The 18,540-nt window shown below is 36.8% G+C and overlaps 1 protein-coding gene across 1 annotated transcript; it reads right to left on the bottom strand.

The window, feature by feature from the left end:
- Positions 1 to 12,809: 12,809 nt before the first annotated feature.
- Positions 12,810 to 13,733, bottom strand: Tpd52l3 (TPD52 like 3). Its single transcript, XM_026391471.2, has one exon. The coding sequence runs from the start codon at positions 13,731 to 13,733 to the stop codon at positions 12,810 to 12,812; it is 924 nt and encodes a 307-aa protein (XP_026247256.2).
- Positions 13,734 to 18,540: the final 4,807 nt, after the last annotated feature.

Raw genomic sequence — 18,540 nt, 5'->3', positions numbered from 1 at the left:
AAGAGACATAAAAGATGGGCTCTGCTTGAAACATAAACAGCCAGTTTTAGAGGGAGTAATCCACAAGAACTGATAGGCATTGTTCATCTGCCAGGAAGAAAGGATCATAGTTCTCGAAATTTATTGGCTACCCTGAGGGGAATGAGGGGATATGATGTATAACTGAGCCACAGCTTAAACAGAGGAACATGCAGTGATCTGGCTCATGTCACAGTCTTGACCTCCCAATATTAACAAGCTCTGTACAAGCTAGGAGTGGGGCTAGCAGACAGCCCAGACTGCTCTTTCTTGGGTGGTACCAGAGTGGTGAGTATGTATGTGTGCATGAGTGCCCATGTGCATACCTGCTCCCTTCTGCTATATACTCCACACCAAGCAGGGCCCCTATATCCCTACAAGACATATTCTTGTTATTGATGCAGAATGCATTATTCATACTCTACTTCCAAAAGTTGCTTGCTTAAAGAATGTCTATTGTGAAAAAAAGTATATAATAATGTTAAGGTGTTAAACCCCACATGATGTGAAGTTACACTGGTTGTGTATTCATATATGAACATAAGAAATTTATGTCTGATTCATTTTACTGTCTTTCCCATTCCAATTTTCCCTCCTTTCCCCCCATTTCTCCATGTCCAGTCTGGTAAACCTCCACTTCTCCCTCCCCCATCTATTGTGAGTCAGCATCTACATATCAGAGAGAACATTTATACTTTTTTCGGGGGGGTTGGCTTATTTTACTTAGCATGACAGTTTCCAGTTTCATCCATTTACCGGCAAATACCATAATTTCATTCTTATTTATGGCTGAATAGTATTCTATTGTTTATATGTACCACATTTTCTTTATCTATTTATCTATTAAACGACACCTAGGTTGGTTCCACAGCTTAGCTATTGTGAATTAAACTGCTATGAACATTGATGCAACTGCATCATTATGGTATACTGATTTTAAGTCTTCAGGTGTTTTTTTTTTTTAAATTAAACTGGTGATAATATTCAAGAATGCCTTTCTCTAGTAAGTGGACTTTTTCCTACGGAGAAAATCTTTGGGAGTTTTGCATATAATTACGTGCTATAAAAATGTCCCTGGGAAATCCACGGTAATAGTGGCTAACGTTTGTAGTGGTAGTAAGAATTTCTGTGATTTAGGAGGCAGTCGAGCAGTCAAGAGCTTGGCTCTGAGTGAGATGGTCCTAGATTCAAATATCCTCTCTGACATTTGTAAACTGTGAGACTTAGGCAAGTTCTTTAATCTCTCTGCCTTCATTTACTGATTTGTAAAGGGAATATCAATTTCTTCCTCAAAGGGCTTTAATGAGAATTTAAAACAATATATGTAAAGTCCTTGGCACATAGCAAGTGCTCAAACACGTGGTTTAGAGGTTTATTAGACTTTGCCACTGTTCCTACTCTTACGAATGATCTTTAAATACTTGCAGGAGATTTCTTACATGAAAAAATGTAAGAAATATAACACAGTCATGTGAAGAAGACTTTCATTTCCAAATCATGAAGTGGTTTATTTCTTTTCAGAAAAACTTGTAAGACTATAGGTATAGCTCTATGGTACAGCATTTGCCTAATAAGCATAAGGTCCTGGGTTTGATTCCTAGAACTGGAAAAAACAAACTTGCAGAAAAACTTGCAGTATAGAAATATTTTCATATTGACTGCATTGTTTTACAAAAGGTCTACAAAAAGGATAAATATGATTTGTGATTTGGTGGCTAATCTGAATATAAACAACGAGCTACAGTTCAGCTAACAATGGAATCTTTTCAGAATTAACTAGACTTTTTGACTTCACATAGGTGGCACAGATCATTTTCTCTTTTGTCTGTCTCTCTCACGTGTGTATGCACACACAAACACAATTATGCCAAAGCAGCCAAAACACAATGTAGTAATCTGAATTTAAATAAACAACTCTCTGAACTTTGGTAAAGAAATATACTTTTATCAGTTATGCTTTAATAGTGTTCATGATCAAAAAGTCCCAAGAAGCTAAAATTAAACTTCTGTCCAACTTTGATTGTTCCCTTAACTTTCTAAGCAAGTGAGATTAAACCTTTGCTTTGACTCAATAGGAATCAATGGATGTGCTTGTCAGTGGCCCCAAAATCCTGGCCAAAAGGAAGAGAATATATTTCTTGATCTCCAGAATGATCATAAGGCAATATGAGAAAGCTCTCAAGCAAAAAGGACAAAATATTTCCTTGTCCTGTGAAGCCAATCATCCTAAAAGACATCAATGTATTTTCTTCTCTTATTTGAGAGTTGCACAGACAATTTGCATATAAAAAAGGCAGAATCCCAGTAGCTCATTTACAAAAGTGAGTTATATGGAAGTCAACATGCATTCTTCATGCTATGCATGGTGGTTAGCTATGTTTAACCCATGGTGCTCTGAAGTAGAGTTCCAATAGAATGAGAGAACCTGGCCACCTAATGAACAGCATTTTTACAGGGAAATTAATTTGGAGGTATAGCTAAAGATGCTAGGAATGGAGAACCAAGGGCTGAGGACTTTCAGAGTTTAGGTGATAAGGAATGGAGCATTGTAAGAAGCCGTGATTTTAAACTTGTTCCATTTTGGCAGCTCCTGGTTTGATTTCTTTTCTTGCATCCACTGATTTTACAAGTTGGTCCTATTGCTTCACCCTTCACTGTCACATGTTTTCCTTCAGATTAGTTTTTCTGTCTTCTCATTTTGGATTAGAGGATTAAAACAAAAAGTCCCCTGTGTTAGTCAACTTTCTGTTACTGGGACAAAATATCTGAGAAAAACAACTTAGAAGAGAAAAGATTTAGTTTAGCTCATGACTTCAGAGGTTTCAGTCCATGGTTTGTTGGCTCCAAGGCAGAAACATCATGGTGGAAGGATGTGGCAGAGGAAAAAACCACTCACCATGAAGCAGAGAAAGAAAGGGAGAAAGGGATCAGGGACAAGATGTACCCTTTCAGGATACATTACTGGTGACCTACTTATTCCAACTAGAGCCTGCCTTCTATAGTTTCTACCATCTCCCATGAATGCTATCAAATTATCTATTCATCAATAGATTAATCCACTGATGTTGTCAGAGCGCTTGTGGTCCAATCACTTCCCAAGAGTTCTACTTCTGAACATGACTACATTAGGGACCAAGCCTCAACCCATGAGCCTTTGGGGAATATTCCAGATCCAAATCAAAATATCCTGCCTACATCCCTAGACTTTGTTCCATATTCTATGAAGTTAAAAAAAATGCCTCTCTTGAGCAGGCAATTAGCAAGGATGGTAGAATGTGATGGACATCATTATCCAAAGTACATGTATGAAGACACGAATTGGATGTCAACAAACTTTATATACAGAGATATAAAAAATTGTGGTATATATGTGTAATAAGAATTGTAATACAAAAAAAGTACATGTATAAAGACATGAATTGTCATGAACATACTTTATATATGAAGATATGAAAATTGTGCTCTATATGTGTAATAATAATTGTAATGTCATGTATTTAAAAATAAAATCAATTAAATGAAAAAGATAATTAAAAAAAAAGAAAGAAAAAGAAAAATCTCTTCCTTACCACTATTCTGTTCTCATACTGCACCACTGGGTCCAGGGCTTTTCTTTGTTGGGATATTTTTGATTACTGATTCAGCCACCTTACTCTTCAGATTTTCTTTGTAACTTGGCAGTTTTTGGTAGTCTTGGTAGTTTTTATGTTTCTAGGAATTTGTCCAATGTCATCTGCTTTCTCCAATTCACTGATATACTCTGGTAAAATTATTTATTTCTGTAGAATCTGTGATAATGTCTTCACTTTTGTTCCTGATTTTAGTGGCTCTATCTCTTAGTACATCTAGCTAAAGCTTTGTTAATTTTGTTAATATTTTAAACAATCACTTTGGGTTTTATCAATTTTCTCCCATAAGTTTTGGTATGTTGTGTGTTGTTTTCCATTCATCTCAAAATTTTTATAACTTCTGGTATAATTTCTTTTTTGATTCTTTGATTATTTAAGAGTATATTGTTTAATTTCCTTAACTTTAAGAATTTTTCAGTTTTACTTTTGTTATTGATTTCTAATTTCATCCTGTTGTGTGGTCAGAGAAAATACTTTGTGTGATGCCTATATTTTTTGAGACTTCATTTGTGGTCCAACATATAATCTATTCTGGAAAATGTATGATGCATACTTAAGAATGTGTATGCTGGTTGTTGGGTAGAGTGTTCTGTGTATGTCTGTTTGATCAAGATGAATTATTGTGTTAAGTCCTCTGTTTCCTTTGTGTCTTCTACCTGGTTGTTCTATTGAGAGTTAGGTATCAAAGTTTCTAACTATTATTGTAGAACTATCTATTATTGTAGAACTGTTTAAACAGTTCTAGTTAGTCTCTTTTTAATTTTGTTAGTTTTTGCTTCATAAATTTATATTTTTTATTAAGTAGATAAATGTTTATAATTCTCTTTTTCTGTATTAAAACTTTTGTTAAAATATGTAATTCTTTGTCTCTTGTAAATGTTTTTTATTTGAATTCTATTGTGCCTGATAATAGTATAGACATCCCTGCTCTCCCTTTTCTCTCTTTTTGCAATGCTGGGGTTTGAACCCAGGGCCTCACACATGCAAGTTAAATACTCTACTACTGAGCCACATCTCCAGAATCCCCCTGCTCTCTTTTGATGGCTACCTGCATGGAATATTATTTTTCATTCTTTAACTCTTTGATCTGTTGTGTCTTTGTATCTTAAGTGAATCTCTTATAAGAAACATATAGATGGGTCATATATTTTTATCCTTTTTGCCAGTCTCTGTTTTTACTGGAGAATTTAGTCAATTTACATTTAAAGTAATTACTAAATTTAATCTTGGCTAAATTATAGATATGACTATGTAACAACAAATCCCACTATTATGTACAACAATAATGCATTAATAAAATGTGAAAAAATAAAGTACTTAGAACAACAACAACAAAAGTAATCACTGTTAAGAAGGAATCTACTAGTTTTAATTTGCTATTTGTTTTCTACATAAATTATAGATTATTTATTTTCTTTTAATTTTTTAGTGTAAATGGACCTTTATTTATTTACTTTTTTAAAATTGGTTGTTCACAACATTACAAAGCTCTTGACATATCATATTTCATACATTAGATTGAAGTGGGTTATGAACTCCCAATTTTTACCCCAAATGCAGATTGCAGAATCACATCAGTTACACATCCACAATTTTACATAATGCCCTATTAGTAACTGTTGTATTCTGCTACCTTTCCTATCCCCTACTATCCCCACTCCCCTCCCCTCCCATCTTCTCTCTCTGCCCCATCTACTGTAATTCATTTCTCTCCTTGTTTATTTTCCCATTCCCCTCACAACCTCTTATATGTAATTTTGTATAGCAATGAGGGTCTCCCTTCATTTCCATGCAATTTCCCTTTTCTCTCCCTTTCCCTCCCATCTCATGACTCTGTTTAATGTTAATCTTTTCTTCCTGCTCTTCCTCCCTGCTCTGTTCATAGTTGCTCTCATTATATCAAAGAAGACATTTGGTATTTGATTTTTAGGGATTGGCTAGCTTCACTAAGCATAATCTGCTCTAGTGCCATCCATTTCCCTGCAAATTCCATGATTTTATCATTTTTTAATGCTGCGTAATAATCCATGGTGTATAAATGCCACATTTTTTTTATCCATTCATCTATTGAAGGGCATCTGGGTTGGTTCCACAGTCTAGCTATTGTGAATTGTGCTGCTATGAACATCGATGTGGCAGTATCCCTGTAGTATATTTATTTACTTTTATGTGGTGATGAGGATTAAACTGAGTGTCTCACATGTGCTAGTCAAGTGCTCTACCCTTGAGCTACAATCCCAGCCCATACAATAATACTAGCTTTTATAATTGTCCAAGTATTTATCTTAATTGATATCTTTATTTCTTTATATGGCTTTCAGTTGCTACTTAGTATTTTATTTTACCCTGCAGGTCTCCCTTTAGTATTTCCTGCAGGGAAGATATAGTAGTAATGAATTCACTCAGCGTTTGTCTGGGAGTGTCTTTAATTTTCCCCTTATTTTTGAAGCAAGTTTTGCTAAACATAGGATTCTAGTTAGGTAGGTTATTTTTCTTTTAGCACTTTGAATATATTGTCTTAGTGCCTTCTGGCTTCCAAAGTTTCTGATAAGAAATCTGTTGATACTTTTATTTGAGGAAAACTTGTATATGATGGGTTGCTTCTTTCTTACTGCTTTCAAGATTATTGCTGTCTTTGGTTTTTAAAAGTTTGATTATACACATTATATTCAGTGTGAGTCTCTTTGAGTTCATTTAATATGGTATTTTGGGGCTTCTTGGATATTTATATTCATGTCTTTCCTCAGATGTGTGAATTCTTCAGTCATTATTTCAGAAAATATTTTCTCTACTCATTTTTGCCATCCTGCATCTCCTCCTCCTTCTCCTGGAATTTCCAAATAGTATATAATGATTGATTTGATGATATCCCATAGGTTCCTTGGGCTCTGTTCACTTTTCTTCTATTTCTCAGACTCAATAATTTTCATTTTTCTTCTTCAAATTCATTGATTCTTTTATCTACCTGCTCAAATCTGCCTTTGAAGCTCTCTTTTTCAGTTACTTTTTTTTTTTTTTTTGGTGATGATTTGGTATCAGTATGTTGCCAAGGCTAGGCTCTAATTCATGATTTTCCTGGCTTAACCCACGAATAGCTGGGATTATATCCTGCTCACTTACTGTATTTTTCAGCTCCAGAATTGTTTTGATTTCTTTTTAGTTTTTTCTCTATTTTTATAGATACTTCTATTTTTTGTGTTCATGAACCATGTTCTTCAATTTTCTCCCAATCTCCTTTTAGTTCTGTGAGCATCCTTAAGACAGTTTTAAAGACTTTATCTTTATATCTGCTATTAGTTCTATTTTAGGTTCATTGTCATTGTCTTTGGTTCATTGTCATTCTTTGAATGGGTTATATTTTCCTGTTTCTTTATATGCCTTATGCTCTTTTTTTTAAACTGGAAATTTGGATCTATAATGCAGTAACTTTGGAAATCAGATTCCCTCTCTTCCTTAGGGTTTCTTTCTTTATCTCTCTCCCTACCCCACTCCTCCCCTCCTGTTGTTGTTATTGATTGGATCAACATGAGGTGAAAACTTAAGGTCTTTTCAGGACTATCAGAGTCTTCTGTGGGCATGCCTAATTATTCTCTAATTTCTGCCACACATGCAGTTGTTTTTCATTGTACCAGTTTTTAATGTCTGGCTCCCAAAAGGAGAAAAAGAAAACAAAATAAAGGTGGTGTAAAAAGAGCACTGGTCCATTAAATCCTCTGAAAGTCACTTTTGTCAGAGGAAGAGCTGCTTGCAACAAAGGATGAGGTACAAGAACATTGATTGCACACCTCTTTGTGTGCATCTCTGTGATCAGAAGCAGCAGTCAATGATCAGAGCATAGGTGTTCAATATTTAAAAGTCAAGGTCCCCCTTGTTAACTCTGACTCCCAGAAGCTGTGTGTAAATTGCTCTAGGAACATATGCATAGCTGCATGCCACAGGGTCAGGAAGAGGTAGCTACCACTATGCTATAAATTGAAATTACTGAAATTAACCACAATTTATAGTCCAAGTCCTCTCATGAGAGTTGTGAACCTTCAGTAGATTCTAAAGTTCCAAAATATTTAAATCATACTGATTCTGTAGGCAAAACTATGTAAATGGGGAGACATATTTGTTGTGCTTCCTATACAACCATATTCTCAAAATCCTCTTTCCATAGTCATTTTTTAAAAATATTTTAATATTTTGAGAGAGAGAGAGAGAGAGAGAGAAAATGAATCTTCTTTTGTAAATGGACACAACACAATGCCTTTATTTTTATGTGGTGCTGAGAATTGAACCAGGGTCCCGCCCATGCTAAGCGAGCGCTCTACTGCTGAGCCACAATCTCAGCCCTCCATAGTCATTTTGATGTTGTCTTTTTTCTTGCATTTGAGTTCATGAGCAAGAAATTGAAATTCTGTGGCCCAGATGTAATTGATCCCATTCCTTGGCAGAATCAACATATTGTATTATTGTGTCCTTGATGGGTGAGGCCACCAAACATATTACCTAGCACTATCAGAAGACCTGCACAGTTCTGGGTTAGTGGTCACTGCTTGACTCTTTATGTCATGACAGTGAAGTATGTGATAATTGTAGTTTCTTTCAAATTTGGAATTCAGCATTTTGATGAATCAGGAAGCAGAAGTAGAGCATCCCCCAGAAATTGCTGATTAATTTTTCTGGAAGTTATGCTAGCATTATGTTGAGGGGCATATATGATACTAATGAATATGTCCCTTGGTAATCTACCCCATCCTTACCAGAAGCAATAAAGAGTGTCATCTGTGGGAGATAGAACTTTTAACCCTGTGTCTTAGAGCATTCAAGCTGCAATAACAAAAAACTATAAACTTGGTAACTTACAAACAGCAGAAATTTCTCATTGTTCCTGAGGCTAAGAAGCCCAAGTTCAAAGAATAAAATTTATTACTATAGGGTGAGGGCTCATTTCCTGGTTCATAGATAGTGCCTTTCATTATGTTTTCTTTCCTCTCTCAATCATTGTGTTTTCCCGTGGTGGAAAGGACAAATAAATTCTCCTTGACATATTTATAAAGGCACAATTCCATTCACGAGAGAGAGCTAATTACCTCCCCAAGGGTCCCACCTCCCAGTATCATCATCCTGGGGGTTAAGATTTCAACATATGAGTTTTGGGGGAATATAAACATTCAAATCATTGCACTTTTTCTCTAACTTCTATTCTGACCCTTCACTTATATGGGAAATGGAAGTGCAAGAAAATTGAAAGCGTTGGGGAATTTTGTTCAACATCCTTCCTGCCAATGGTTCTCAGAGGTTGAGCCAACTTTGTAATGGGCATTTTTGGGTGTGCACACATTCCAGGAACTACTGGAAATTGCATCTTCAAGGGGCTAAGTTAAACTTAAAATACACTGAAGCTAGGTTACAAAATTCAAATAGGGCCAGATGAGTAGAGAATTGAGGAGAACCAATGGATGTGAAGGGTAGAAAAGGAAATTTCTAGGAAAGATGGGAAATTTAAAGAAAAAAAAATTTGAACCAAATCCCACATGTTTGTGGAGGCATTTTATTTGGTGCCCATGGCTGTGGATACAGGTATGCTGAAATATAATAAAGAAGCCAAAGCAAAATGAATCAGCTCCAGTTTCAGTAATTCTACATTCTTATTATCTTGCAAACTCCATCTCTTTCCCATGCAGTGGATTCCTAACTGGGGAGCTTCTGCCTCTTGAACATTTCTCAATCATTTTCTCTAGTGATCACAGCAATCAATCTAAAACATAAATTTGAAGCACTTTTACTAAAGTGCTTCATTCTTCACCATTTCCTACTGGATTAAATACAAATGTCTGAGGCAGCATATAAACCCATTTACTTATGATTTTGCCCCTGCTTATTTTTCCATATTCACCATTTCTTTTCCATTTCTAGCTTTGATGACTTACTGGTATTTCCTGTAATATGCCATTTTTATACATTCCTTCATGACTCAGTTCCTCTGGACACTGTCTGGAATGTTCTACTCTTGTCTGTTAGGCAGACTCTCCTAGTCTCTTAAGACTTTCTGCCTCTGTGAAGTATTTACTGACCTACCAAGGCAAAGCTGAACACCCCTTCCTCAGGACTTCCTTTGTCTCTGGCACATAGCTCTATTTTTAGCACCTATTGCAGCTCATTGTAATTTGAAAACTAAGTGTATCTAGAGAGTATAGACTATGTATAATTACCTACTATGCCTCTAGGGCATGGCATAGCTCCTCACACATAGTAGGGTCTGAAATTATCTTTGAATATTAAAATGCTCTGAATAAATGAAATATTTTTGCTAAAAAGCAGGAGGAAATAAATTTTTTAAAAAGCAGGAGGTACTTGTCAACCAGTTAATGTTGTTGATAATCTCTTGGATCCTATTTTTTAAAAATATTTAGTTTTTAGTTGTAGTTGGGCACAATATCTTTATTTATTTTTATGTGGTGCTGGGGATTGAACCCAGGGCCTTGCCTGTGCTAGGCGAGCACTCTACCACTGAGCCACAACCCAAGTCCTGGGTCCAATATTTGATATCTAAAGTATCTGATACTAATTTATTCATTGATATAACAAGAATTTATTGAGTGTCTACTCTAACCCAGGCATATATGAATGTAATGATCAACAAAAATAGATATATGCTTTATTGCTCTCATGCTGGGCACTGTGGTACATTCTTGTAATGCCAGTTACTTAGGAGGCTGAGACAGGAGGATTGTGAATTTGAGCCTATTCTGCACAACACAGTGAAATGTTGTCTCAAAAAAAAGTTGAGGAAAATTGTTACAACATTTTTATGAATTATTAAATAAAACAGAGCATATTTTAGTTTCAATCCATGATGTCAGTCTGAGATTGTCTGTAACACACACCTTTCTGAAATATAACATTAAAACCTTTGACTATTGAACTGCTTTTGTAACAAGAACTTAGACTTCACTTTTGCCTGAATCTATGCCTCTATTTTGCATCTGTCTCCTTTGTTGAGTCACCTTGGATTCAAGGAACAACAGGTCTGATCAACAGGTCTCATCTTATGATGAGTTGAAACTACCCCCAAGCTAATAGCACCTTTTTTTTTTTTTTTTTTATCCCTGACAAGGCTGTGTCTGACAAATCCCAAGATAATGATGGATCAGATCATAATTGATCAAGATCGCCTGCTTTGGCAGCGGGACAAATCCTCCCGCTATGCAATCCCCAACCTCTGCCCTTGTTTCTCTCTCTATAAAATCTCAAAGTCATTTTCTGTCCCTCAAAGACAGGGCTGAGCATATGGATCTCCTTGTCTTCCTGGTGTAGCTACATTGATTAAAAGTTCTTTTTCATTCATTTCACTGTTAATTTTTCTGTTTGGTTTTTGGGGTAGTAACTGGACCTGATTTGTTGACATTCCAGTCAGGCCTCTGGCTTAGGACTCAGGTAACAGTTTTAACTTTTTACTTGCAGTAAGTTTGCCTCTTATTCTCTAGCACATGAAAACATAACAAAATTTTAAAACACAGCATGTAAAATAATTATGCATCTTGTTTTAATTCTAGCAAAAATCTGTTTTCAGAGATCTGTTGGTTGGGGCACATCAGTGACTTTTTTACAGTTTACCAAGTGCTTTTGCATTTATAACAGTATTTGTTTTAATTGTAGAAAAACCAAAGGAACATAGGGGGAACACTCAATAATCAACAAAACCAGATCACCTTCTTAAGCTAGAGAGATTACCTTTAAGCAATTAGAGGCTATTGAAATATAACCAAGAAAAGAAAGGTTCTAGGCACTCTGCTAGAGTCAATAAGTCACAAATTTTAGGTAGTAGGATTAAAGAAAGTAAAGAAGTTGCCAGGATTTGGCATTTTGAAAATGGAAAAGAAAAAAAATACAAACCTAAAAAAAATTAATAGCTTTGTGAAAATCAGATATCAGAAAATCTGAACCAACTGAAACAAGGTTCCCGCTGACTTGACAACTCTAGGAGGATTGGGTTCTACTTCCTTCTCGGTTAGGGTTAGCTAAAGACAAGGGCAGACTTGTAGTCCAATAAAGTAAGATATATATATATATATATATAATATCATATATATATGCCTCTTATTCTCTAGCACATGAAAACATAACAAAATTTTAAAACACAGCATGTAAAATAATTATGCAGCCAGTATTACAGAGGACAGGCATTCTTTTAAAAATATTGCTTAAGACAGGGGCTTATCTTTCTTAAATTTGGCTATACTATTTCCCTCCAACCTCTCAACTAGAGGGAATTGCTGCAGAACAGACATACAATTCTCTCCTTTTACATGGCATGCTCCTATGGTAGAGACACACTACCAATGTTATGCTTTAAAACTTTCACTTTAATATAAAAATAGATTAAAGAGCACAAGTCAAAGTAAACTTACAAATTTAGTTTGGTCTAAAATAGTAATCTCCTAAATTAAAGCCAAGTTACTTTGCTGGAACTGGAGCTTTGAAAAAAATTAAATTTTATAAAACTTACAGTATTAGTGTTAACAATTACTCCACTAACTTCTAATTTTTTTTTTCTTTCTGGGGGGTCTCAGAGAAAATGGATTTTTCTTTATCATTTTAAAAAAATAAAAGTTGTAGGGCTAGGGATGTAGTTCAAAGGCAAAGCATTTGCACAGCATGCATAATGCCTGGGTTTGATCCCCAGCATTGCAAAAAGTAAAATAAAAATTGTAGGCCAGGTGGAGTTTCAAGTTGACTTGAAAGAAAGGAGATGGGAGGAGAAAAAGCACAAATTATTTAATAACTTTTTCCCTATACTTACTTCCTAAACAGAAATCTACTTTGGTCTTCTAATAAGACTAGTTTTCCAAGAGGCTTTAGGCTTTGGCCAAAGACCCCTCTTGGCATCATTGTCCTATCCATTAAACCCAACCCCAGAAAAGCTAGTATAGAGATATATTTCATCTACAAATTTTAGTGTAAAATAACTAGGTACAAAACTTTGGTTTCTCTAAAAGCAGCAAATATCTATGTACAAATGGGCACTTCTTTTCTTAAAACCGGACTCTGTCCATTTCCTGAATTAACTTTACCAGTGTGGTTGGGTTTCTTGTATTTGCTGGGCAGATTTGCAAATGTGATGAGGGAAGGGGGTCCTTGCGTTGGTTTGCTGGCCAGGCAAGGTTAATAAAGGGCTCATTCTGGCTCCACAAAAGGGAGCAGGTGATCTCCAGGCCCTGGTACATTATCGTCCTCATTCTCTGGAACCGGGAGCGGATCATCCCCACTCCCTGCTGCAGAAGGAAAGCAGTCACTGCCAAGCTCTCTGCCACCTGCGACTCTGGACTTGATTGTTCCCATTAGACCTTCAAAAGATTTGAAAGTGGCCGACTTCTTCATGTCCCCAAGTTTCCTGCAGATGACAGAGCTCACGGTGGACAGGGCAGCTGATGTCTTTTGTTTCATGTATGCGTTGGAGATCTGAACATCGTGCCAACTCTTGGACAGATTCTGCCTCAGACCCACCAAGGCCGTGAGGCCCAACTTCCTCTTGAGCTCTCCACAGCGCCTCTCTTTGGCTGCCAACACTTGGCGAAGAGTGAAGATTTCCGCTTCTAATTTAATGAGCTCTGATTTGAGCTCCATTTGCTCCGCCTCGGTTAGATCTTCGGGTTCAGAAGTTGGGCGGGGTTCATATGTGCCCACAGAGGTCTGTGCCGTGACATCTGGCGTGGCGAGGGAAAGATCTTCATTCAGGGAGTCCAGGTCCAATTCTTGGTAGAGACAGTCCGATTCTTGGCCCACGGAAAAATAAGTTTGGCGGGCAGGGTCAAGTTCTTGGCCTGCCATCTCGGATTCCTCGTCAGCAGGGTGGGGCTCCATTCCTAGGCCGCAGAACTGACAACTCGGCGGGTGGGGTCGAGGTCCCAGCCGGACACGCCGAAGTGTGCAGGCCTTGGGCGGGGCCGCTTCCGGGCAGCGGGGTTGGAGGTCGCGCGGCGGCCGCGCCTGGCAGAGGGGGACTTCCGGCCACGGAACCGCGCTCACCTCAGGGGCCACCCTTACTAGTGGAGGTGCCTGGGCATCATAAGGTCCTTGTGAGGTAGGCGGTGCCGCCATTATTATTGAGAGTAGGGAAATTTACTCTCCTGCATAGTAAGCGACAAGTCCTGGTGTTCAAGTAATCTGGCACTTCTTTTTACACCAGTGGTTTTCAGAACCTTCAGAATCCGTTGAACCCTTGTGCTAACAGAAATGTTTGCAAAACTCCAGTACGTAAAGTGAGTAAAGCCCAGAGTCTCAGAGCTTGTCCCCTTTCCTATCTCCTTTTCCCATCTCCCTTTCCCAAATTTTCAAAGGTGAGAAACTCTCAGTACTACTCATAAAGTGAATTTGAAGGTGGTTGCACAGAACTCAATATGAATAACACAATCTCAGTGAAGTATCAGTAGTGCCAGAGACCTGGAACAGCAGTATTCAGGCTGAATCTGTGAGTGAGTTTGACCAGTGACAATTGTCTTATATTTGTGGGGAAGAGAGGAAGAATGACAAAAATCTATAATGTACCCCCCCCCGCCCCTGAAATTATGCTTAATAAAAGCAAAGGCTACATTGCACTTTGAGAATTTAGGGGCGAGGGTATAACACAGTTGAAAATGGACAGAATGCTGATTTTCGGTATGTATCAGAACTTCATTCCTTTTTATGGCTGAAAAAAAAAAATTCTTTTTACCCTCTGTATCCACTCACATTTCTGAAAATCTGTGGACATTCATGATTACCGACTGTGGGAGGTGGTCTGCCTAGGAAAATAGAACCAGTTAAGTAGGGTCTATTAGAGTGTCAACCAACCATTCTTTGGAGTTCTACCCAGAGCTTGTGATTTATACAGTGGAGAAATCATGACATCAATCCAATGAGGGCATATGGTCAGATATCATTGTCCAGTTGTTCATTTCCACGGAATATCTTTGTGCAAGTCTTACTGATTTTGCTGGATATTCTGGTAATTTTTGCAAGCAGGGTCTTGTGAAATATAGTATGATCCTCTGAAAGTTTGAGTAATTTGCCATGTCTGTGTGTCTATATCCAAACAACATTAGCCCTCCTTTGGGCTTATATTCAGTAACCCTTTTACACAACTCAAGTGTTTATTATTATCTTGCCCTGAAGTGTGTGCTTCCTTACATTAAACAATGAAAATTGTTATTGTTGGAAACATGCACCTGATAGGAGATTCATTTACATATGTAAAGAGCTGAAAAGGGAGCAAGGGCTCCCTAAAAATCATTTTGTTTCTGAGGATAGATTTTTTTCCTCTATTGTCTATAAAAACACTAGTGGTTTCCGGAATACTTCCAGAGTCAACTTGAACTCTTCTTTCAAAACTGAAAATGAAGGGTAAAGAAATCCTTGAATTAAGCTAGATAACATGAAATATATGCTGTTCAGAGTTAAGATTCCAAATCACCAGGTCTGAACTTTTACTTGATTTTTCTTCTGTGGATTATTTCCAACCACCAGTCTGCCTTCCTCACTCTTCAGTTCAAAATATGAAATCTTTTGTTAAGCTTTGATTCCTTTGACATTGTAATGGCTTTCCCTCATAGGGATACTGAGTGGACCTCTTTCAGAGGTCCGTTTGGGTTTTCAGATCCCAAATCAAGACATGGCTTCTGGAAGTGGGGCTCCTAGTTGACAATGTTCTGACCTGAGTAAATCTAGATAAATAAGTAGCAAACAAAATGGAACAATCCATTTTGTTGGGCTTATGCCTACCCACATACAAAACAATGCTTTTAATTTTGAAATCATAGATATTTTAAATGAAATTTCATTTAATTTGTAGGGATTCTATCAATTGATTGATCAGTCAATCCCTATAAATTATCAAAGGAATAAAAACTTAACAAGGCTTTAGCAGCCCTCCTACTTGTACTTTTTTTTTTTTGCTTGACACAATACTTTTATTTATTTAGATGGTGCTGAGGATTGAACCCACTGCCTCACACATGCTAGGCAAGTGCTCCACCACTGAGCTACAACCCCAGCCCCAAAAGCTATCCTTTAAAAAAAAACAACTTTATTTTATTTCTTTACTTTTATATGGTGATGAGGATCAAACCCAGGACCTCACATGTGCTGGGTAAGTCTTCTACCATTGAGCTACAACTCTAGCACCCCAAAAATATCCTTTTAAGGTGTAAAATTCCAAACTATCACCCAAGTTTTATAATTTAAAAACTCTAGATCAGATAATGAAATAATCTAGATTACTAGTATATAGTATCAGACAATGAAATAATCTACAGGAAGGCTTACAAAATTGCTCATCTGAAACTGAAAGTTTTTTGAGGCTGTTTATGCACTAAACAGCCAGAAAACTTGACTCAGGAACTTATAAAGAAAGAGCTCAAGAATTATTTATAATCCTACAGTGGTTTGCTATCCTTTGTTTCTAGGGAAGACATCATTCATTGGCCTATCTTAAGTACTACAGAATGAACTTTGATTTACCTCACTAGTAAGGGTGATAGATTTCTACCAGTTCTTTTTAAAATAAAAATAAATGCTATAAAATGATGTTCTTTATATTTAGAAACTTATATTTATTTGTTTTATAAATAAATTCTTAAAAATTTAATATAAAAATAAAGCTATAGTTTCTTCCAGGTCTGGGTAGTTTGGAAATGGAGGAAGTGAGATTATAGTAGCTGATATGGAAGACTGAAAATGATTAGGAACTTTTACCACAGTCACCAGTTCTAACCATTTTTTTTTCACTGTAAATGATCAATGTGGAACTTTCTGATTATATTGACTTGTAAAATAATCTCTATTGGTGATTCAGATTGCTTCTAAAGAGCTGACAGCTCACTTTGCAGTCTGGTTATTCATAATGCTAGATTTAACTATAATGAATTCTCAAGGATTTTATTTCTGTTATTACAAAAACACTAGTATGAACATGTTTTTCATTTTAGCTGAACACCAGGGGAAATATTTAAATATTTAATTGAGCTAGAAAATAAGGTGTATAGTTAAAATTCTAATCCAGTCAGATTGTTTCAAGAGTGAGAGGAAAAAATTGGTAGTTGGGCTTTTCTTGTGGAAAGTCAGAATATTATATTTGATTTCAATTTGTAAGTTATTTTCACTAGTATTTCCCATCATAGGCCAGCTCCACTGATAATGTATATAGTGAGTTACCTCCCCATAGATAATCTCCATCACAAACAGGAATGTTGGTTGCAGTTTACAGTTTATTATTTTTCATATTTCAGTGGTTAAGTAGATATTCATGTAGGACCAGGCTGTTTCCTTTTAGCAGCCCTCCTACTTGGACTAATTAGCTTTTTAAAAATGGATAGGGATACTATGGGATTTTCCTCTCTGAAGTGCAGCTATTACTATCAATATATTAAATTGACATTAGAAAGGCTGGGGCTGTAGCTCAGTGGCAGAGTGCTTGCTTAGCAAATGCAAGGCCCTAGGTTCAATCCCCAGTACCAGAAAAAAAAAAAAAACATGTGCTATTTGGCTTAAATTGATATTAGAGTTTATTATTTCTTCTCTTTGGTGGTATATACAATATAATTGTGGCAGGGGTTCCAGGGGAAATCAGATTAGGACTTGGAGACTGCTTGCCTCTAAAGAATGTATCCCCTCATTCTGTACCAGTTTTTGTGAATCTATCTGTCTGTCTGTCTATCTAAAGGAAGAAGAGGCTTTCAAGGTAGATTTTTTTTCCAGGGAAGAGATTTTCGAGAAGAAGAATGATAGGGGAATGAATGGAGACCAGGTAAAGAAAAATAATCACAGGATTATTTAATCTAGGAACTTGCACAGATTAAAAAAATGAGGATTTTTTTTTACTGGAAATATAAAGACTATATATAAAGCATGTATGGAGTAGTGAGAACTTCCTAAATACTACTTTGTCCCAATAAATGGACTTTTTCTCCAGTGCTTGCAGAAATGCTTATGGTTTCAGGAATTTCTCTCAGACTGCACCAGAAGTTACCATCTTAATAATGAGGAGATAGGGCAAAGTAGCCCAGGAACTTTGGCTCTTGAATATGGGCAGACATTAGGGGGAAATTTACAATAAAAGGGAATCATATTCTTTTTTTTCCATTTAGGTGGGGAAATAGGAGGAACAGATCCTCCCTTTCCAGTTGTTTTGACCATCATTTTCTTTCACATTAGAAATGGACAGCATTCTGGAAAATAAGTCCTTGGGGCAACAGTGAGGAGTCATCTAAGAGAGGAAAGAGAACATCTCAGTCAGAAAAGGCTTGGTTAGTTAAATGATGGTGGATATAAAGTTGTCTGTCCCTTAGCCAAGGAAACAAGGGCATGACATGTTTCTTTAGTCATGATCAAGAAGGATATCTTAAAAGGCATCCTTCTTAAAAAGCAGGGGATGGTGAAATGATTAAGATTGCCACTTGCTTTTCATTATTCCCTTAATCCCAACCAATATTCTTCCTGAATTATATGCAACTCCAACAAGGACATACTATGTTGCTAAGATGTCTGCAGGGGACCCAGTTTTCTTGAAGGAGTGAGTGGTATGTTTCTGTATGTATGACTCTGAAGCAGCAGGAAAATTCATTTGGAGGATGTACGGATTTTGAGTACCAAGAAATATAGTTCTTGAACTGGGAGGCAGGGTTATCCTAGGGTAGAATTAGGAGTGGCAGCTGGAGCACTTTCCCTCAACTGGCTGGGCACCCAGTGGTCAATGGAGAGGACAGAGCAGAAGCATATGGAAGGGTTAGTCCTGAGCATAGAGTACTCTACCAAGTAACTGGGGGAGATTCAGAGTGGGGTGTGTGCATGTGTGCTGAAGTCCTGAAGCTTAGCATTGAGGGGTTAGAACCAAAAAAATGTGGGGCCCAAGGTAGTTTGATTTATTTGTATC

This window comes from Urocitellus parryii, chromosome 4, assembly GCF_045843805.1.
Source record: "Urocitellus parryii isolate mUroPar1 chromosome 4, mUroPar1.hap1, whole genome shotgun sequence".
Lineage (NCBI taxonomy): Eukaryota > Metazoa > Chordata > Mammalia > Rodentia > Sciuridae > Urocitellus > Urocitellus parryii.
This window is presented reverse-complemented; position numbering and strand designations above follow the sequence as displayed.

Bases quoted from the DNA above. Each gene is read 5' to 3' on its own strand.
- Tpd52l3 (XM_026391471.2), bottom strand. From the start codon at position 13,733: ATGGCGGCACCGCCTACCTCACAAGGACCTTATGATGCCCAGGCACCT.